Consider the following 23,664-nt stretch of genomic DNA (forward strand, 5'->3'; position numbering starts at 1 on the left):
TGCTCATATCCCACGTCCATAATAGCTAGGCTTTGGCTCTCCCGCCTGGGACCAGACTGAAGGAGCTGCTCTTACGTTAAACATCGCTGGTGTTAGGGCTTCAGGAAAAGAGTTTGGTGATGGCAGATCCGTGCCCTGGCTCTTAAGGCTTTTTCTTGAAAGTGGCACCTGGCACTTCTGTTTACATTTCCTTGGCTGAGCTTCAGCGTGGTTGGGGGGATATAATTCTCCCATAAAGAAGGGCAGAGAATATTGGGGACAATAATAGTCTCTTGCAGTACCTACCTACCTATGTAAAGTGCTTAAAATTGTGCTTGATAAAGCCATGTAAGTGCTCTATAAGGACTGTTCTTAATACTGCCTTTTCCTCCTGAATTTTTTGGTAGTTTTGCTAAAAGGCCAGTTGCTGTCAGACCCTAAGTTAGGAGCAATTTCTAAATCAACTGCCCAATTCAGCAAGAACGTCCAAAGCACCGGAGAAGAACCCTAACTAAGAGGTTGCTGGAACCAGAACCCCAAAGCCTGATTTGGTGTCTAACTGAAACATTCTAATGGAGAGGAGTAAGTGAAGCTGTGTTTCACTGGGCTGTTTCTGAAAGTCTCTCCCGAAAGACAGACGTCAGGGGACTGGGCGATCATTGCTCAGCTATTTCGGGACGCCTGGGACGTTGCAATGTTATTCTTGTCTCCAAGCAGACTGCAGTAGCTCCATCTCTGTCAAGTGCTGCGACCACGGAGGGAGCGAGGCCGGGCTCCGGGCCAGCAGCGCAGTTTCTTCCTCATGCTGGGATCAGCATTATCTGCACCCAGTCACTGGCCACCAGTTCTCCGTGAATTCACCCTGGGGACCCAGACTCGCCCATCGGGCAGGTCTGACACAGAAGGTCTTCCTGGTGTGTGTTTGATTCTGGATTTTCAACTGGGCAGTCAATCTGTGGCTGGAGGCTGTCACCAAATCATAGGGAGGAAGATTTCTCACTGTCCTTGAGCCTCGAGGCCGCAGCAGCCACTGGACAGGAGCCATTCTTGAATCTCAAAGACTCTTCTCAGCCCTTCAGGGCCTTTCAAAGCCCTCTGCTCTAGAGGATACGAGAGACCAAAACTCTGACTATTGCAAGTGGGGAGCGGAGGCAGAGCGGCTGCAGAAGAGACATAAGGAGATCTGAATTCACGGCTCTTATTAGGACCACGTTTGTTTTATTCTCTTTCTTTTAATGAATTAAAAGCCATTCCAGTATGTGCCCTACAGCTAGTCTCTCCCTTATCTCATCTCTTTTCTCCTTATCGGTTCAAAATTACGAACATTTATGGGTTATTTTCTGACTCGTAAAATGGACACTGACCAAGGTCTTTGGACCACATGACAAGATATGAATCCTAGTCTCCTTGTTCACGAGTGTAAGTTACAAGGGTGTGCACTGCAGAGCCAAATGTGATAAGGCTTCATTGAGCTCTGGAGTCCTAGGCATTCATGCTATGTAGGCAGGTGATGAGGGCTTCCTGGAAGAAGAGGTATTTGGACTGGGCTTTGAAGGGTGACGTCCCTCGAAAAGATTTATTCAAGTTCTAACCCCCATACTTGTGAAAGTGACCTCATTTGGAAATCGGGTCTTTGCAGTTGTGATCAAGTTAAGATGTGGGGTCATATTAAACATGGTTGGGCCCCCTCCACCCTGTGCCTGGTGTCCTCTGAAAATTGGACACAGACATAGATGGGGAGGAGGCCATGTGACAACAAAAGGAGAGGTTGGAAGGACGGATCTACCAGCCAAGGAATGCTGATGATTATCAGCAGCAACCAGAAGCTAGGAAGAATCAGGGAAGGACCCTCCCCTAGAGCCTTAGGAGGAAGCACGGCCCTGCTGACACCTTGGTTTCAGACGTACAGCCTCCAGAAGCGTGAGAGAATACATTTCTGTCTGTGTAAGCCACCCAGTTTGTAGTAATTGCTTATGACAGTCCTGGAAAACCAATATAGATGGACTTTGAGATGGAGGGAAGGACTATGTGCAGACAGAGCTACTGTGAGTGAATGCAACAGCTTCTGAAAGCATATGATGTCCTTGGGGAACAAACAGTAATCTGATGTGGCTGGGGCAAAAAGGTAGACAAGAAGGAGCCAAATACAGTAGGCGGTGATGAAAATGCAGGCTGGGGCTTTGACTGCTGGGCTAAGGAGTTTGATCTTTATCTTGTATGGGATGGGAAGCAATTTGCATTTTTGATCAGAGTCTGAACTGTGCTTGAGTTTAATTCCTTTCGTTAATCAAGGGTAAGAAACTGCCTTCCCATTTTGGCTTTGGGTTTCTTCTTGTCCTTCTCACTGGTTTTGGCCCCGGTGAGGTTGGATGGTGCTGGCTTTAGTGCCACAGGATGGATGACTCAAAGGTAAGCACATTCAGAAAAGGCATTTGACAAAATTCAACATCCATCTATGATAAAAACTCTCAACAAGGTGGGTATAGAGGGAAAGTACCTCAACACAATTCAGTGCAATCCCTATCAACATTCCAATGGCATTTTTCAAAGAAAAAGAACAAATGATCCTAAAATTTGTATAGAACCACACACACACACACACACACACAAACCAAATAGCCAAAGCAATCTTGAGAAGGTAGAACAACTCTGGAGACATCATGCTCCCTGATTTCCAATCAAGTGTTAGTAATGACTGTAAACACAATGAAAAGACAGCCTATGGAATGGGAGAAAATATTTGCAAATGATGCGACTGACAAGAGATTCATCTCCAAAATATACAGCTCATACAGCTTAATATCAAAATAAAAACAAACAACCCAATCAAAAAATGGGCAGAAGACCTAAGTAGACATTTCTCCACAGAAGACATACAGATGGCCTACAGGCACATGAAAAGGTGCTCAGCATCACTAACTACCTGAGAAATGCAAGTCGAAACTACCATGAGGTATCACCTCACACCAGTCAGAACGGCCATCATTCAAAAGTCTACAAATAAAAATTCCAGAGAGGGTGTGGAGAAAAGGAAACTCTCCTACACTGTTGCTGGGAATATAAATTGGTGCAGCCACTGTTGAAAACAGTCTGTAAGTTCCTTAAAAAAGTAAAAATAGAGTTACCATATGATCCAGCAATCCCACTTCTGGGCATACATCCAGAGAAAATTCTAACTTGAAAAGATACATGCACCCCAGTGTGCATAGCAACACTATTTATAATAGCCAAAATATGGAAACAACCTAAATGTCAATCCACAGATGATTGGATAAAGAAGTTGTGATATGTATGTGTGTGTACACACACACGCAATGGAATATTATTCAGCCATAAAAAAGAATGAAATCTTGCTATTTGAGACAACATGGATGAACCTTGAGGGTATAAGTGAAATAAGACAGAGAAAGACAAATAACCATATGACCTTTCTCATGTGTGGAATCTAAAAACAAACAAAAAAATACAAACTCATACTTACAGAGAACAGATTAATGATTGCCAGAAGTGGGGGTGTGGGGTGGGAGAAAAAAGAAAAGCAATGCTGGGAAGAGTTTGACTGATTCACCACTAAACTGTGCTTTCCATAGTTTGTGAGCACATAATATTTGCTGAATGAATTAACTAATCAACTCTTGATTTAGAGAACAAAACAGCAACAAAAGCCCCTCTATTGTATACTTTATATTAAACATGGGGAGTGGGGATTGAATGCTGCAAAAATAACCTAAAACACCTATTTTTAAAAAAAGGTAAGAACAGGATCTAATTTGCTTTTGCATCCTTGGCACCTAGAATAACATGATAACATGTTGTGTTCTTCAGGACTTTTGCTGTAAGTGATAGAAACAATTTTCCTTAAGCAACCAGGGAATTCACTGGCTCACAAAATGGGGAAAAAATGAAGGTGCATTAGTTTCAAGGGCGGCTGTGATATTCTGATTCATAATAAGAAATACAGATTTGATCTCCATCCCAGTTTCTGGCACAGAGTTTCTAAAACCCTTGGCATTTCCTAACTGATGAGAACCATGAAAGGTGTCTTGTTACTTTAATGAAGTGACTCGTGGAAAGCCCCTAAGTCACCTAAGAATGGGAACTGGTTGCCAGGGGAACCAGCTGTGTGATTAAAAAATCATTGGACATTTCAGCCCCACCCCCAACCTCCAGAGAGGGGAGAGGGGCTAGAGATTGAGTTCAATCACCAGTGACTGATGATTTAATCAATCGTGTTTCTCTAATGAAGCCTCCCTAAAACCCCAGAAGGACAGGGGAGTAGTCTTATAGGACTGAGCCCTTAACCTGTAGAATCTGATGCTATCTCCAGGTAGACAGTGTTAGAATTGCGTTGAGTTATAGGACACGCAGCTGGTGTCAGGGAATTGCTCAGTGTGGGAGAATGCTCTCACACCTGGTGTCAGAAGTATGATGAGTCTGATAGATGTTTGAGGGGAAAGGAGAAACACAGGAATAGTGTGGGTTTCCTTCTCAGCTGCCCTAACAAATGACCACAAACTGGGTGACATTAAACAACAGAAATTTATTTTCTTACAGTTCTAAAAGTTAGAGGTCTGCAGTCCAGGTGGCAGCAAGGTTAGTGCCCTCCAGAGGCTCTCTCCCCGTCTGGAGGCTCTAGGGGAGGTCCTGGTCCACGCCCTTCTCCCTTTCCGGTGTTGCCGGCATTCTTTTGTTTGTAGACGCATCACTCCAGTCTCTGCCTCCATCATCACATGGCCTACTCGCTATGTGTCTATTTCCGTGTCTCTTCTCTTCTTCCTATAAGGACTCCCATCTTTTTATAAGGACACTTGTACAACCTCATCTTAAGTGGCTCATAGCTGCAAAGATGCTATGTCCAAATAAAGTCACACTTACAAGTACCAGGGGTTAGATCGTCAACGTTTCTTTTTAGAGGACACAGTTCAACCCACAACAGATATAGCCGGCTTCAGGTATAGCTGGCTTCAGGAGCTCAGGCAATATCATCAAGGCCCTATTTCTTCTCTGTTCGGATTGACTCTCTCCAGATGGCCAATAGCAGACCAACGATGTATGTGGTGGCGGTACTTGTGGGGTTGGGCAGGGAAGTGGCAGTAAACAGCTCTTGTGTTTCATGCTCATGGGTGCTAAAAGGAACAGTGAGCCAGGAAAGATGATGGTAAGACATGATGGGTGAGTTTGGGCAAATCAGAGACAAATGAAAGATTGTCTGGATAAAGAGTAGAGATGGGGGAGGGGGCAGAGCCAGTGGAGTGGAGCTTTCATGGGCCCTAGGTACCCTGTTACCTGGTTGGCACAGTTCTCTTTAAGGGTCCAGTAAATTTGGTGCTCAATGCCAAGCGCGAGGAAAAGCACTCGTTTAAAGTAGAGCTTGGTGTCTCCTTCCAGGATGGGCGGGGTGGAATCTGTTGTTTTCCCTCCCCAACTTCCATTCTACATTCCTTTGGTAACAGCCCCATCATTTTCCTTTAAGATAATTCTCTCCTCCACCACCTCCAGTTCACACTCCTGGGGTCTCCAAAAACTAGACAATCAGGACAGTCCATCCCTTTGGCCACAGTGATTGGCTCAGGGAAAGACCTCCTAGGTGTCTAGTGAGTCCTTATCTCTAGACTTTTTCTGGAACTGTTGGGAAAGAGAAGCATTCTTTTGGGCACGGGTGCTAAACCGGTAGGGTGTGAGAGTGAGCTGGCTAGGGACCATCTGTGCCTCCACCTGGCAGAGCCTGCCTCTGAAAGAAACCAAGACGGAAGAAAATTGAGCAGAGAAATGGAGAGAGAACCTGAAGCCTGGCATCTTGGTTCTAGCAAATGTATCTGCCCCATCCACCCATTTATCCTCCTATCTGACCAATAGCTCTTTAAGAAGGATCTACCAAGAGCCGGGGGCTTTGCTAGTTTCAGTAATAAGTAAATAAGATGTGAACTCTGCCTTCCAGGATGCCCGGGTCTATGAGGAAGTTAAAGACATGGTTAAAAATTATAATGTTAAAAAGGCAGAAAAGGGTACGTGGTATGAGAGGCCCAGACAAAATGCCATAGAAATGCAGGAGAGAGATTATTTCCACTCGGGAGATGGATATTCTTGGATGGCAATGGAAGGCAAGCAGGATGTGGACATACACAGATGAGATGAAAGGCATTCCAGGAGGAGGAACTGCGTGAACAAAATAAAAATCATGGGGTGTCAAGGGGGTAGACCAAAAGTTGAATTTGGCTAGAACATAAGAAATAGGAGGAACAGGATAACTTAGAAAGTTGAGTTCAGAGACAGATCTTAGAAGGCCAGTGGAGTCAGGCTAAAGAGATTGGGCTGTATTCTGTTGACAATAACTTTTTTTAAATTTTAAAACAGGAGCCTCACAGTTTCTTCATGAAGACAGACTGAGCAGTGTAGAGCATGGTTGGAATGGCAGAAGACTGAGCGCAGGAATCAGTTTTCCAGGTAAGAAGTTCTCAGGTCCCAAGACAAGTAATGCTCTCGTTATTAATTGCTGCATTAACAAATCAACCCAAAACCTAATGGCTTAAAATGACAACAGTTTTGTCATATTTTACAATCATGTAGATTGGGAATTTGGACTCGGCTGCAGTCATGTGGATCAGCCCAGGGCTCAGCTGAATGATTCTTCTGTCCCACACAGCACCGAGCTCGAGTCACTCAATGGTATTCAGCAGGTAGGCTGAGGTGCTCTGGAGGGTCCAAGAGAGTGTCACTCTTATGTCTGGTTCCTGGGCAGAAATGGCTGGGAGGCTGGTCTCGGCTGGGGCCTTCTCCCTCTGCATGTGTTCTCAGGGCCTGTCCAGCAGCCCAGGGCTATCAGAGTGGGAGTTCCAAGAAACAGGAAATGGAAATTGATGGCCTCTTAAATTGTGGCCCTGGAGACTTCCCACCATGCATCACTTCCACCGTATTCTATTGGTTCAAGTCATCACAGAGTCCACCCAGATTCAAGAATTGAGGTCATACACCCTACATCTCAATGGGAGCACTGTTAAAACGTGGTAGCTGTCTTCAGTCCACCATGCGTAATAACAGTGGGAAGAACCTGGTGAAAAAGAGGACTTCTGACAGTAAAAAGAATTATCCCGTATCAAAGTCCTTTTTTGGACAATTGGTGTGTGATGGCCTTGAATAGACTTTCTTGGGCACTATCTCATCACCACTGATATATTGGTAACAGGCCTAGTGATAATAAGAGTATTGAATTAAAATGAAATCATATCGTTAAACCGGATGTTATTAAAAGGGCAGGTAAGGCTCCTGTTAGGAGATCCAGGGCTAGGATTTACTATGTGGCGTGCATGGGTTTGGTGCCTCATTATGCATTGTCATGTAGGTGTAGGCTCACTAACAGTGTAAATACTTAGGCTTGAATGGAGGTGACAGCAAACTTAAGAATTGTTAATAAAACTAGGGTAATGAATGTAATAAGGGCTGTACTTATTAATGCGAGGCTTGCTCCCCCGATTAGGTGAATTAATAGGTGACCTGCTGTAATATTGGCTGTTGGCCGTATAGCTAATGCTATGGGCTGAATGGATAAACTAATGGTTTCAATAATTACTAATACAGGACTAAGTGGCACTGGGGTTCCTTGGGGCAGGAAGTGAGCTGGTGATGCTCTTGTTTTGTTGCGGAAGCCTGTCAGCACGGTCCCCGCTCATAAGGGCATCGCTATACCTAGAGTTGTTGATAGTTGTGTAGTAGGTTTAAATGAGCGTGGCAGAAGTCCTAGTAGGTTTGTTGTACCAGTAGCTATAATAAGGCACATAAGTACTAGTGTTCACGTTTGTCCTTTGTGGTTGTGAACAGCTATTATTTGCTTTGAATTAGTCATTGTTGGATAGAGACAAGGCGATTATTGATCAGCCTAGTAGGAGCAGGAAATAGCATGCTTGGAAATACAATGATTACAATTACAGTAGGGATTCCTATTATTGTTGGGGTAATGAAAGAGGCAAATGGATTTTCATTCATCTTATCTCTCAAGGGGTGATCTGCTTGTGTGTTTTGTTTATTTTTAATTTGGGGTTTGATGTATAAATGTGTTTTGAAACTTTTAATTGGAAAATAATGAACAGGGTTAAAAGTGTTGCTAGAATAGTAATAGATCATGTTGATGCGTCTAGCTGACGCAGATCATTAAGGGGAGACTTAAACTCTCACTCTTTAACCTAAAAGGTAAATGCTATTTAGCTTCTTAATGAATTTACAATATAGATGCAGATCATTTTTCAAAGCGTTTTAATGGCGCTGTTTCAAGGATAATTGGCATGAAGCTGCGGTTTGACCCGCAAATTTCTGCGCGTTGTCCGTAGCATAAACCTGGTCATGTTGATATCAGGGTTGTTCGATTCAAGCGTCCAGAGACTGTATCTGTTTTTAATCAAAATGAAGGGACTGCTCATGAATGTAGCACATCTTCAGATGAGGCCAGCATTGGAATTGTTATTTCTGTTGGTAGTACTGCCCTGTTATCCACTTCTGATAATCGCAACTCTCCTGGTTTTAAGTCTGATGTTGGAATTACATAAGAATCGAAGTTCAGATCTTCATAATATGTATATTCATAGCTTTAATATCATTGATGACCTATTGTTTTTACAGTCAAGGAGGGGTTATTAATTTCATGTATTATGTAAAGGATTTGCAGTGATGGCAGGACAATTAGAATGAGGATAATAGCTGGTAAGATTGTTCGAATTGTCTCCACTTTTCGTGCATCTGTGGTGCTTGTGTGTGTTAATTTAGTAGTTAGTATAAGTGAAATAATATATAGGACTAAGGGGCTAATTAGGAATATGGTGATTAGTACGTGGTCATGAAAATGTAGTTGTTCTTCTATGGTAAGTGATGTTGCGTTTGGAAGCCTAGCTGAAAGGGATGTGCCATAGAGATATGTAGGGTTTTCACCTATGATTTAACTTTGACGAAGTTATGTAAATCTTTACTGCTGCCTCTTTATTGAGAAAGGCATAGTGGCTATGGGTTGGCTTGAAACCAGTTGGAGAGGGTTCAATTCCTTCCTTTCTTATTTTAGATTAATATAAGTGGGCTCTTCAAATGTGTGATATGCTAGAGGGCATCCCTGTAGTCAGTCTAAGGTGGTGGTAGTGAATTCTACTGTTGAAACCTCTTGTTTTGATGCAAATGCTTCTCATACGATAAAAAGTATTAATATTACTGCTGTTAATGAAATAGAAGAGCCTGTAGATGAGACAGTATTTCATGTTGTGTGTGTGCATCGGGGTAGTCAGAGTACCGTCGGATACTTTGGGAATGAGAGGATGACAGGTCAAAGCTAAATCGTAGGGGGTGACATCACAGGACTGAGGACACAGCTGTGGACAAAACAGATAAAAATCTCTGCCCCAGTGGAGTTCATGAGCTAGTGGTTTGGAGAAAGAGATGGTTTCTGGTGTGTGTACCTGGCAACACAGAGGTACCATTATCAGCTATAAGGAGCCCAGGAGGCCAGTTTGAACTTGAATTTGATAGTATAACCGGAAACCAAGGGCTCGATTCCCCCAGCACTACAGCTGCATTCTTAACTGCAGTAACAGCCCTCTGACTCCAAGCTGTGGAGGAAATCCAGGATTTCGCTTCCAACCACAGGCAGTGCCTGCAAGATTACAAAGAGAAAGACAGGCACTTTAAAGCCTCCTAGATTTCCTGCCTTTCTTGGTCAGGAAAAGCATGTGGAATCAGGCAACTCCACTGCCGATCATACTCCAGTAACAAGGAGGGCTCTAATGTTGGAATTCACACTTTGACACACTCCGCGTGTGTTTTCTCTGGAGAATCTCTCCATTGACTTGGGTTTTAAAGAAACAGAAGTTTCTGACTTTAGGAAACTCTTTTTGGGCCTTTGAAAACTCAGATGGGTTTTCTTTCAAAGTAGACTGAAATGCCCACGACATATTATTGACTTAAAAAAAAAAAAAGCAAACTGAAGAGTAATATGTATAATATTTGTGGAAAAATTTGTTTTATAGATGCACAGCAAAAGGTCAAAAAGATTTTTTTGTGTGTGATTTCTATTCACTTTAATGGAGTTCTTAATGTATTTGGCAATTAGAAAATTACTTTTCACTGAAGACTCCAAAGGACTTCAAATAGAGATGAATTCAGTAGAGGAATTGGTGTACCTGAAAGCAGCCAAACCACTCATTCTTTAAAAACCCTACATCTTACCTGCAAGATTCATAAGAAACAAATTTTATTTTATGAAGACAGAAGTTTGCTGTGGGGAGGGAGTAGCTCAAGTGGTAGAGCACGTGCTCACCATGCACAAGGTCCTGGGTTCAATCCCTGGTACCTCCTCTAAAAATAAACAAGCCTAAATACCTCCCCCCGCTGCCAAAATAAAATAATTAAAAGAAAAAAAGATAGACATTTGCTGTCCAATTTACACTTTACACGTAGTTTAAAAGTTACGTAATATAAATCATTAAGTACTAACTTTTAGTTCCTTTTCTTATAAGATCTTAAAGGCAGATGGGAAGGAAGAGAAAAATGGGAGAACCAGTAGGTTACATTTAGTATAATATTTTGGCTTGAAGAAGAGGATTTACGTACAGCTTCTGATCAAATTTCTGTTTGTTCCTGTCCACCGTACTTAAGTAGGAAGGATATGGTATCAGTCAGGATGGGAGAGGTTTGTCCCAGTGATCAATGACTGCAAAAATCCCGGTGTCCGCCACGCACGATAAAGGTTTACTTGTCACATGTCCCAGGGTATCGTGGGCTGGTTCTGTTATCTTCACTCTGGGATCCAACTTTCCGGGACATCGTTCTGGTTCTTATTGGGTCTCTGTTCTTTGCTCAGACAAGTCCCGTGGCTAAGCCTGAGCACAACAGGATGAAGGAGTCCATTCCCTTCTCAGAGTAACACACAGTATTACCACGGAATCTACTGAACCGTTTGTAGTGATTACTGCTGAGGTCAAGGGTCAGAGGTTAAGGCGATTTTACCTTTCACCTTCTAGGCTCCTATATTATTCTGATGGGTCTCAAAAAGCATGCACTATTTTTGTACTGAAAAACACCTCTTAAATCTTATTTATTCTTAACTTTTTATTATGGAAAATTCAAACATAAGCAAAAGAGAGAATAGTTTGATGACCATCCCCCACCATGACCTTTCACCCAGCTTCCAACAATTCTTAACTCATAGACAATCTTGTTTCAGTGATAACACTACCCACTCCGCCTCCCAGATTATTTTGAATAACTCCCACCATTATATTATTTTGTCTTAAACGTATCATTATTTATCTCTAGATAGGGATTCTTTTTTCAAAAAAGTAACCACAATATTATTATCACAACAAAAAGATTAACAATTCCTTAATATTATCAAATATATAATGAGTATTCAAATTTCCCCAATTGTTACATATATATGTAACAGTTTGTTTGAATCAAATTCCAAATAAGGTCCATATATTATGTTTGCTGATAAGTGTTTTGTTTCTTGATCTTAATCCACAGCTCTCTCTTCCATATCTTTCTCCCTTCTTTTTAATTCTTTTGCAATGTATTGTTGAGGAAATCAGAATGTTTGTCCTTTAAAATTCCACAACCAGAATTTTTCAGATTGCTTTCCCACAGTGATGTTTACCATGTTTCTCTGTCTTCTGTATTTCTGGTAAATTAATAGTGAGACTTATAGGCTCCATCAGATTTAGGTTTGATTTTTTTTTTTTTTAATTTTTGGACAAGAATAGCTCAGAGATTGGATTATGTGCTTCCATCAGGAGACCCATGTCACATTGGTCTTCTTGTTGTGACTTTAGCATCCATTAATGATTCTTGTCTAGATCCAGTATTCCCAGTGGGTTGTAAAGCAATGACATTCTAATTCTATCATTCCTTTGTCATTTGTTAACTGTAATACTTTCATAAAGACAACACTTTTCCCTCATCGATTCTTTGGCTATCCTGAGGTATAGTTTCTGTAGGAAAGGCAAGATAAATGCTTGATTTTTTTTTAACTCTATTTACCTGTTGTCAAAAATCATGAGATTTTTCTCCTTGTCCTCTTTGAAGGTAGCCACTGAATTCACTTTTTTTTTTTTTGCTTTAATCACTATGAACTCATGTATTTAAACGTATTTAACATGTTTCAATTCATTGCCATTCTTATCATTATGACACCGAAGTTGTGCCTCCCATCTTTGGCCAGAGGGAGCCTCTTCAAGCTCAGTCCTGTGTCCTTTTGTCACAACTTAGTAGTTTTTGATATTTTGTTTCCTTGCTTTCTGTTATGATAAGACGTTCCAAGCTCATCTTGTATATTTCCTGCCTCAGGCTTGGACTCAGCCATTTTCCCAAGGAGCCTTGGTCTTGCTAGGGGGGAGTAGTATCTGTAGACCACAATTTGTAGCACTGGGTGCTCATTGCTCTAGGGGTGACCATTGTTTCTCAGGCTATTCCATGGGCAGAGCTAGGAAATACTTTTTTTAAATGACAAAATGTTTTTATCAATTCTTACTAAAACTTCCAGTTCAAGTTCTGTACTACAGAGTGTTTACTTAACCTCACCTATCTCACATATGTACCTGCTTTCTCCTACACTGTCTCCCACACTGAAAATCCTGGTTCTTGACAATATAACAGAATTACTCATCTGCTTTAACCCACTGTGTACACATAGCAGAGTTAATGCCAACCCTACCACGAGCAGTATGATTACTGAAGATGGTTCAAGATTTCTTTCCTTTTTTCCTTCTTCTCTCTCTTTCTCTCTTTCTTTCTCCCCCTCTACCTCCCTCCCTCCCTTCCTTCCTTTCTTCCCTCCTTTTTCACAGTTCTTTTTTGTCCTTAGGATTATCCCACTAAGAATGTATATTCAAGTTTCTATGCTTTAAAGTCACTTGGAATAGTTTTTCTTTGTGTGGTTATGCCTCAGATTGGATAGAGGTTTTTTTTTTTCATTTACTTTAGATTAGTGAAGACTCTTTTAAAAAAATCTCTTCATTATAGTTATATAAAATAGTCACGTTTCCAAAGTCATATCTACAAAGCAAGGTATATTTAGAGAAGTCCAGCTTTTATCCTTGGCTCTTCATCCTATTCCCTCTCTCTTCTTAAAAAAAAAAAAAAGATATACCCATTCTTAGGTCCTGTACATACTTTCTCCACCTTGTTCTTTTCATTGGATCTGACTCCAAAGCAGAACTTCCCTTAGAACTTGGCAAGAGGGATTCCCACCCTGGATCTCTGCTCCAGAATCCACGCTGTAGAGGGCTCCACATATCACAAACACAAACAATACACATAATAAAGAAGCTGTGGGTGCCTCGGACACTGGTCTGCCAGCACTTAGCACTGCTACAGTGGGATGTAGGGCCCTAAACACCTTCTCTCGTCACTAACACCATTCAGGCCTCAGGGAAACAGTTCTTGTGTTTTGTTTTGTTTTGTTTTGTTTTGAAAATTCAAATGCATTTATTAATAAATAGAATGTAGTACATTCATACGATGGAGTACTATTAGAGCTATTAAAATGAATTGCCCTCTGGCCTTGAAACAATAGTGACTATGTCCAAATGCCATGAACGCGTGTGGGTTATGTTGCTGCCGACACTGTAGATGTGCCTCCATGTCCACACTAGACACAGCTCTGAAATATAGAGAAGATTTGAGCAAGGAAAGTGCTCAGGTTAGAGCAATGGCAAGTGAACTACCTTGTCAAACCCTTCCTCCCAGCACAAGTGCAGTAGACTCTTACATAATGAAATACAGCTCCGCACTAGTGTCACGTGTCCCTCTGCCCACCTGGCCAAGAGTGAGTTATAAAACTTTTGCATTTGGGCCAATCTGGTAGGTTGGAAATCGTATCTGTGTAGTTTTAATTTTCATTGTTCTTGTTACAAGTGAGTTTGAGCATTTTTTTTTTCATGTGATTTAGGACTATTTTCATTTCTTTTTCCAAGAATTCTGTTTGTATCTCTAGCCCATTTTTCTGTGGTGTTACTGGTTATTTTCTTCCCAAGTTTTCGAGGCTCCTAATACACTAGGGATGTGAATCTTTTGTCTGTGAACACGCACAATCCTTCTCTGCAGTGGACCCTGGATTAGATTTGGTGGAGGATAGAGGTTCAACAAAATATAAGGCATCATCCATGCCCCCAAAGGAGCTTAAACACTTAAACAACAACAGGGGTATAAGCAATTTTGTGAAACATTAAGGAAAGAGGGATCTCAAAGGAGTACAGAATTAATCGCCAGACATAATGGCCCCAGAAGTTCAGAGATAGGAAATGATCAGGCTGTGGAGTACAAACAGCCTTATTAAAGTGTAGACGGATCTAAGCGGGGTCTTGAGGAACACACTGGAAACATGAGAGAAAGTTGGAAGGTGGGACTCCAACTCCTCGGGGGGAGAGACTTGAAAGCCAGGTTGAGGAATGTGGTCTCAGAGAGGTTATAGGAGGAAGAGAATGGCATGTGCTGAGGTATTAAATGAGACAATGTGGGACATTCCCCAGAGGCCAGAGGACATGACACCAGCAACTTCAAAGCTTACCATCGGGGGTGGGTAGAGCTCAGCAGTAGGGCACATGCTTAGCATGCATGATGTCCTGGGTTCAATCCCCAGTACCTCTATTAAAGAAATAAATCCAATTATCCCCCCCCAAAAAAACAAACAAAAAAAAGATTAAAAAAAAAACAAACCTCAACTGCAAGGTGGAGTGAACCACACACCCTCCTCCACATACCCCAACACAATGAGAGAGAGAGATTGAGAGAGAGAGTTGGGGAGGCAGGTGGTCTGAGAGACTGAGCCTTACCCAAAAGGATTATTTAAATTATCAGATCAGACAGAGATTTCAAATGGATTGGCCACTTAGTTCCTCTCCCCAACACCCTCAAATGTGAGTGGAGGAAGCTGGGGACTCAGGAAGAAGACTTGATCAGTTATAACAAAATAAATCACTTACGTTCCCCCCGCATCTTGGCTGCAGTTGAGCTACTGCTGTATGGTAACACCTATCCTATGGACTGTTGGAGGGAAGACTCGAGGTACCACATTCAAGGCACTTAGCACAGCGTCCGGCACCACAATAAGCACTGAACAGTTGTTAGCTGCTATTATTATTAGGCGATCATAAAATAGGTGCTGAGGGAGTGAGAGGATAATTGAATCAAAGGAGGAGTGATGACCAACCGGCCAGTCCTTGGCAGAAATGACAAATACCGCGCGGGTCAGATCAGCCCGGGGCCCTGGGTTCTACTCAAAGCCACGAGAATCCCCTGCCTGGACCCACACTTTCCCAGCAGGAATCAGCGCTGGTCTGCACACAGATTCCTTGGCTGTGTTTCTTTGACAATTATAACCGAGGAATTCAGCTTATTTTGGGTGAAATCCCTGGAAGTCCAAGTTCAGATCTCAGTCTGGGCAATGTGGCCACATTTTCCAATGAGTAACTCCTTCCAATATAACTCCTGGCAAACGACCCTATCTGACGCGGAGAGAATGTGCCGTCATGCATGGTAAATAGTAAGACCACTGTGTAGGGCTTGACTCATCTGTCATAGAAGGAGTATTTTGAAACCTTGACCTCATTTGCAAACATGTGTTTGCACATACCTTTTGTCAGATGCAAATTTTCCGTTCCCAATTTAGCTCTTCCAGATTTTCCCCGAAATGAAAGATGTGGCTATGAAGCAAGATAAGCTTTTAATGGGGCTCGACTCCAGGTATGTTCTGGGGAGCTCATTTGTCTCTAGGTCAACTTCCTGTTGACTCAGGAGCCAGGACTAGGGAGACAGAGGAGCAAGGTACCGGAATAACAGCTTCCATTTACTGAGGGGTTACCTGCATGCCAGGCACTATGTTTACCACTTTATGGACAGTGGCTCCTGAACGTCATGACCCCCAGCAAATAGGAAGGAAATGGAGACTCAGAGAGGTTAAGTGATTCGTCCAAGGTCAGGTCATTCCTGAGCTGGGATTTGTCCTTGCTGTGTCTCCCAAGCGTCTCTGTTTAACCGTTGCCCTAGATCTTATCTAGATGTTACCTGCTTTAGCTTGAGCCAGGAGCCTCTGGCCCTCCAGCTGGGGACCTGGAAAAAGTTTTAGGTATTTTCACAGATTGTCAGGCCTTGTGGAGAAGAGAAAGTAACTGGAGGTCTCTGTGATTTGCGAATACACGATTTGGGGGAAGAATGAGCATCCCTTTACTTAAATCTCCCCCAGGCTTCTAGACCTGTCTCCCCATCATCTTGATGCTCTGTGCCATCCTCTCCACACTTCCGCCCAAGATGAGCACAAGCCCTATTTCCATGATTTTTTTCTTAAAGAGGTACTGGGGATTGAACCCAGGACTTCATGCATGCTAAGCACTCACTCTGCTGCTGAGCTCTACCCTCCCCCTATTTCCATGAGTTCTTTCCCACTTCTCCCCAACTCCCTACTTAACACGCCAGCACCCTCTAAATTCTGCACCTTTTCCTGAGATGCTGTTTATTATTTTTCTCTGCACACAGTGGGAGCTCTGCACATAGTAGGTGCACCACAAAATTGCTGTGGCTGTCCATGACGACACACAGAAAACCCCAGGTGGAGAGTGGGCAGGTGACTTAGGGCTGAGTCCTAGCTCTGCACTGATTTGCTCTGTGCTGTTGGGCAAGTGTCTGATTTGGTACACCATCCATGAAATGATGACTCGGTGGCTTCTACAGCCTCTTCCATCTGTAGACATCTAGATTCTGTGGTTCCTATATGTCCACCTAAAGAGCAGGTGAAGGGTCTGGAGCTCCTTTGAGAAAGCGGGGCTGCTGGGCAGGGCCCCTGTGTTTCCCACCAGCCAACTTTCACATACCTGATATGGAAAATAGTGTTATATCTCCCCTATCAGTGTTTTCAATAGAAGGAAGTTGGGAAATCTCCTTTTATGAGAGCCTCTAAGGGCAGAGCAGGAACCGCCCTTTCCTAATGCATCAGAAACACTGCACAACGAATGATGAAACTTGACTCTAAAATCAGGGAGAACAAGGGCCTTTACTTGAGCTCCCCCATGGTGTTTCTCACACTGAAGAGCTTTAGCAGGGCTCCCTGCAGCCAGCGGTCCCTTCGATGGCTTCCCAGCCACCTGTGGCCAGACTTCTTCCAGGAAGAAAATTAGCAAACTTGACTAGAACATTCATGATCATATACAAGTACAATCCTGGAGAGAATCGATTCCTTTTACTCTCAGGTGACATGTGTATCTTATGGTGATACTCCGTCACTCTGGGCTGTTGCAGGAGAGTCACTTGAATGGTGGGAAATTTAGGCAGATAGGCAGACAGTGCCATGGCAAGCCCACTGGAAAGGGTTTCTGGGCAAATGGTGCCTTTCAGTGGCCCCTGAGACCAATGATGGAAGAGACCACATGTTCTGCCAAGACAACAGATCCATCCTCATGTAGAATATTGTTGAGAGAGCCCAGCTAGCATCCCAGAGTGCCTGTAGGATGTAATTTGCCCTGGCAAGTCTAATAATTGCTGCCCTATTGGGTCCAAAAGAGTGCAGGACTGAAAGATGTCCAGTCAAGTAAAAAAAAAAAAAATCCAGTTAGTGTTCCAGCCTCTGCCACAAATGCCTTGCAAATATCCTAAGATTTTCAGCAGCCTCACAAATCTGAAAACCATCTTTTGACCGTGTTCCCTGGTCAGGCCACAGTGAAGTCCCTAGTTAAAAAGAAGTAAAGAAACACAGGGATGGGATTAGCTTAGTGGTAGAACGCATGCCTAGCATGCACCTGGGTTGAATCCCCAGTACCTCCATTAAAAAAAAAAATTAAATTAAAAAAGTAAATAAGCAAATTAGAAAAGCTAAAATGAGCTGAGCCAGGAACAGCTTTTAGAAAGCATGAGGTTGATTAATTACATAATTATTCAACATGAATCTACAACATCATCCAATCAGTTGAACTTGACTGTGCAACCATTACTTTTCAAGAACCTACAGTGTATACAACATCCTACAAGGTGCCATGGGGGTGCAAAGTTAAGCAAGGTGTGGCTTTCTCTTTAAGATATTCAGAGTCTAGAAGAAAGCATTTACTTACAAATAACCTGTGCCCCAGAAAGATTATGATCAGTGTTATCAGGAAGGGACCTGGGCAGGAATGGAACCTGGGTCCATGAGCCTCCTCACTATGACACTGTGTGTGCACATGTGCCAATGGGGAGGGGGGAGAGGATCCAAAGCTTCCATGAGATTCTAAAAGTGGTCAGTGATTTTTTTTTCCTGCCAAAATTGTTTTAGAATTTAAACCCACTGTTTTAGAAATAAAAGAAGAAAAGAATCACATTTGACTAGGCTGGAGGTGGGATGGAGGTAGAGGTGAAGCCTTTAGGGGGAAGAGGTACATGAGATAAGCCTCCAAGAATGGTTACGATTTCGATAGGTGGAGACGTGGGGAAGGCCCTGGCAGAGAAAATATTGTGATCAAATCTGGGTAATGGATACGTTCAAAGAACTGGGATTAATCCAGTTTGCTGAGTCGTCAGGGCAAGGATGAGAATAGACTGCAAAGGCAGTAGAGATGGATTTGGGATCATAAGCTGAACAGATATTTGCCATGTATTAAATATGTGTTAGGGGTCTGCTCTGTGTCCTGCCTTCAGTTCAGGATGGTCTCTGCCCTGAAGAAGCTTTTGTTTTAATTTAGAGGGGAAAGTATGTGAACAGGCAGAAAATAGAATAATTTTAAGTACAGTAGGAATTCAAAGAAATTTTGGCCAGAATGTTCAGAGAAGCTTCAGGGAGGAGGTGAACTTGGAGCTTGGCCTTAATGGGTGGAGAGGACTTGGCCAGGTGGATTCGTGGAGAAAGGGCCTTCCAGTGGGAAATAACATAAGCAAAGGGGAGAGGACAACCAGAAAGAAACAAAGCAGATGGAGAAGGCCAAGTAAAGGTGATTATGGGGAGAAACATCTGTGTTGAAGGGGCAGGAGACATGCACTTGAAAAGGCAGGCTGAGATCAGAGTATGCCGGATTGTGAAAATCAAGCTGAGAAATTTCTTATTTTCTCTAGGACCTCATTTCCTTTCCTTTACAATCTAGCCCTACCAGTAGAAATCATGTCAACAAAAATAATTTTTAAATTTTCTACTATGGAGAATTTGAAATATATGCAAAAGCAGAGAGATTAGTCATGCAATGGAATAAATGTTTCTGTCCCCCCCACATTCACATGTTGACATCCTAACCCCTACTGTGATGGTATTAGGAGACAAGGCCTTTGGGAGGTGAGTAGGTCATGAGGGTGGAGCACTATGAATGGGATTAGTGCCCTTGTAAAAGAGACCCTGGAGAGCTCCCTTTCCTCTTCTGCCAAGCGAGGATACAGTCAGAAGACAGTCATCTATAAACCAGGAATTGGGCCCTCACCAGACACTGAATGTGCCAACACCTTGACCTTGGACTTCCCAGCCTCCAGAACTATGAGAAATGAATTTCTGTTGTTTATACCATCAATTATATGGAATTCTATTTATTTATGTATGTTTTTATGTATTTATTTATTCATGGATGGTACTGGGGAGTGAACCCAGGACCTCGTACATGCTAAGCACATGCACTACCATTCAGCAATACCCACCCCTCTAGAATTCCTTTATAGTAGCCTGACTGATTAAAACAAGTGAGAATGATCTCCCCTGAATCCATCACTCAACTTCAACAACTCATGGCCAAACTCCTTTCATGTACCACCTCCACTGCCCCTCTTTCATACCATTTTAAAGTAAATCCCAGAAACCATATTCTTGTATTTCCATGTACATCTCAAAAATAAAAGGACTTTTTATAACCCTGATACCATAACCACACATAAAAAATTAACAATAACTCATAATAATCCAATATGCAGTCAACATTCTCAAATTTCTATTTGTTTCATAATTACATATAATATATACACACATATTACTTAGAATTTGATTGCTGGAATTAGGATCCAAAAAAGGGTTACACGTTGCAGTTGGTTGATATGGCTTTTAAATCTCTTTCAATTCGATAGCATAGCCTCATCTTTTTTGTTGTTATTTCTTTTTTCCTTGCAACTTATTTTTTGAAGAAATTGGGATCATCAAGTCTCTGGACCCAACTACAAAATTTACAGAAAATAGAGAGGACTGAAGGACACGTTAAGCCACATCAGAGGAATGTGATCAGCAAAATCTAGATTGTGGGAAGTACCTCAGGACAAACCCCATTAAGAAAAAAAATTGAATACAAAACAAAAAAAGAATCAGACTTGATTTCCAACTGGGACCCTCTGCACCAAAACTCTCCCCCTTCTCACCAGGTCTGATCCCCTAGGAACCAGCAGATCCTATGAGACCAAGGACTCTGCTTTCACTTTTTTCCTGAGGGGAGGTAATAATTAGGCTAATTTACTTTAATTACTTTTTTAAATGGAGGTACTGGGTTTTGAACCTAGGACCTCATGCGTGCTAAGCCTGCATTCTACCACCTGAGCTATATCCTCCTCACCCCTGCCCATCTTCATTTATAACCATTGACCAGCCTTCAGATTTCTTCAGCTGTTTGCCTCCAGTGACAGGTTCCTCTTTCCATCAAGACAGCCTGGACCCTCTAAGAAACTCTCCTATTGGTTGTTAATTGCCAACATTGACACCAGCAACTGTTACCACTTTGCTAACATTTCCTTTTCTTTTTGCTTCCTTTCCTCCTTTCTGTTGCCTCTTCCTGTCACTTCTCTTTTCATTTGTTTCTTAAATATTTACTGACGGAAATTACACTGGAAGCTTGGGAATCCCCAGATGTGTATAGGGTTTGATGTCGGGTTCCAGGGACCTCCAGGATCACTTCCCACTGTCTTTCCTGCAGCATGTATTCCATACTTTAGTCAAATGCTACTACTTCCCACCGTTTCCTAGTATCACTTTTCTCTGACCTTGCATCCTTGCCTGAGCAGCCCACAGTCCCCAACTGCTGCATCCATCCATCCATCCATCCATCCATCCACCTTTCTATTCAATAAGCATCTGCTATGTCTCAAGCACTGAGCTAGTTCCTGGTGACACAGCTGAAAACATTGACTTTTCCTGCAAGGAGTGAATAGCCTAGCCCCGTGGGGTCCACTATGGTAGCCACCAGCCTTATGCAGCTCTTGAGCACTTAAAATGTGGCTCATCTGAAATGAAATATGCTGTAGGTCCGAAATACTCATCGGATTCTGAGCACTTAGCACAAGAAAAAGAATGTGAAATATTCTATTAGTGATTTCTTAATCAACTACATGTTGAAATGTAATAGTCTTTTTATATTGGGTTAATAAGTTATAAACTCACCATCATTTCTCGGCTGGATTTGCTGCAGTAGCCTCTTAACTGGTTTCCCTCCCTCCCCCCACCCTATTTGAACCCATTTTCTACATTCTGAGCAGAGGCATCTTTCTAAAACACAAACCTGGTCATTTTACTCTTCAAATTAAAACTCTCCCATAGTCCTCCACTGTCCTCCGGATAAAATATATGTTTACAATCTGGCCCCTGCCTGCCTCCTCGGTCCTGTGTTACACACGCCTCCACGCTTGTTCACTTTGCTCTGGCTTTGTTCTACTCTGCACTTCTTTCTGAGCTTGGAAAGCCTTGTACTGTCTCTTCTCTGTGCCATTTCCCCTGAAAGTATTTTTCTCCCCTGGTTGTCTGGTTAATGTCTTATTCTTCAGATTCTGTTTTCAAAATTACTTCCTCTAAGAAGACTTTCTGGAACTTCCCCGACCCTCACCCCTGCCACCATTCTGGGTTAAATGTTCCTCTTACGTGTCCCTGGATCTTGCTCTGCTTTCCATAATGGAGTACTTTTCATGCTAGATTGCATTCTCTCAACCTTTTTGGATCAGACGCCTCTATGAGACTCTACTAAAAACTGTAGATCATCTCCCTAGGGTTTAAAAAAAAAAAAGAACTCAATACATTTTACATACAACTTCAGAGGTTTTATAAAACCCCTAAAACTCTTTAGGTTTCATGGAGTCCAGATTAAGAACCCTTGCTCTATTATAATTATCTGTCTGTTTATATTTCCGGCTAGATGGTATGCCCCTTCAGGGTAGGACCCTGCCTATTTTGACAGAGGCATTTCTGCAGCACCTGGAACAGTCCCTAGACACAGAAGACACTCAATAAGCATTTATCACAGGTATGACTTGCTCTGAGACATTAGGATGCAAGGACTATCATGCTTTCATTTTTCTAAGTCATTAAATCAGAGTTAGCCTTATCCTATGTGGTTGGTGAGAAGTCTTAAATTAGTCATTTTCAGGAACCTCTTGTGGGTCCCCCACCCAAAAACAACTCCAGAGCTTAAGGGGCCCAGGAAAATTCTAGAAGTTTCCTTCTTTCTCAGTTCATTGGAGTTTTTGTTTGTTTGTTTGTTTGTTTTTAATTCCTCCTTCTGTTTCAAGATGCCACAGTTGAGTGCCGATCCTTCTCGTCGATCAGGAATGACTGCCCAGGGTGGGCTGAGAGATGGTCAGCACAGCAGCCTGTGCCCCAAGTTCCTACCACTTCCAGGCATCGTGTTGAAAGGGGGCCCCTGTCTGTACTTCTCACAGACACCCCAAACCTTCTACTCCTTCACCAGTCAGGGAAACAGCTTTTCAACTCAAAAATATCACCCCTCCTCTTATCTCTCTGGAATGATGTGACATGAAATCCCTCAACAGGCATGACAGGGACTGAAAACTCAAATAGATGCCTAAAAAGACCAGGCAAAGGATGTCAATGAATAAAGTAGATTGGTTTTAAGAGACAAGAGGGAGTAGTGGGGAGAGAGGCACATGGGCGGACACATGCTTTATCTAAAAATGAGCAGCTCAGGCATCAGCCAATTGGTGCTGAATTTCCAGGTCTTCCAGATTTTTCAAGGGAAGCCAGAAATCTGGATTTTCCTGAGGTAACTCTTTTTTCTTTATTTTAAAAACATTACTTATTAAGGTATACTTTTCAAATCATGATTCACAGTATAAAATTCAATGAATTTTTAGTAAATATACCCAGTTGTGTAACCATCACTATAAATTAATATTAGAACATTTTCATCACCACAATAAGATCCCTCATATGTATTAACTCTTAATCCCTGTGCTGTCCCTCTTCTCCCCACCCCTGTCCTCACCCCAGGCAACTACTATTCTACTTTCTGTCTCTACAGCTTTGCCTTTTGTGGCTATTTCATATAATGGACTCATACAATATGTGGTCTCTGTGTCTGACTTCTTTCACTGAACATGTTTTCAAGGTTCATCCATGTTGTTGCACGAATCTATAGTCTGTTTCTTTTAATGGCTGAATAGTATTTCATTGAATGGATGTACCACACTTTGTCTACCCATTCACCAGTTGCTGGACATTCCTTTTTTTTTTTTTTTTTTTGCCATTATGAATAATGCTGCTATGAATATTTGTGTGCAACTTTGGTGTCCATATGTCTTATTTTTGTTTTTGTTTTTTGGTAGATACCTAAGGATAGAGTTGTGACTTACATGGTAAATTCATGTTTAACTTTGGAGAAACTAGCAAACTACTCTCCAGAGTGGAGACACCATTTGACATTCCTGCCAGACGTGACTGAGGGTTTCTGTTTCTCTGCATCCTCGCCAGTATTTGTTATTGTCTGCCTTTTTGATTATAGTCATTCTAGTGGGTGC

The 23,664-nt window shown here is 42.3% G+C and overlaps 1 protein-coding gene across 2 annotated transcripts in view; it reads left to right on the forward strand.

Annotated features, from left to right (window-relative positions):
* MYH10 (myosin heavy chain 10) overlaps positions 1-23,664 on the forward strand; it is a 179,626-nt gene that overhangs the window by 34,710 nt on the left and 121,252 nt on the right. The window contains exon 3 of one of the 2 annotated variants that reach the window (XM_074342224.1): positions 6,334-6,423. Coding sequence is in view for 1 of the 2 variants with exons in the window: in XM_074342223.1 (XP_074198324.1) it covers positions 6,643-6,656 (14 nt within the window). In the remaining variant the exon portion in view is untranslated. Of the gene's footprint in view, positions 1-6,333; positions 6,424-6,638; positions 6,657-23,664 lie in introns of those variants that run through there. The other variant, XM_074342223.1, reaches the window with a different exon arrangement.

This window comes from Camelus bactrianus, chromosome 16 (genome assembly GCF_048773025.1).
Source record: "Camelus bactrianus isolate YW-2024 breed Bactrian camel chromosome 16, ASM4877302v1, whole genome shotgun sequence".
Classification (NCBI taxonomy): Eukaryota; Metazoa; Chordata; class Mammalia; order Artiodactyla; family Camelidae; genus Camelus; species Camelus bactrianus.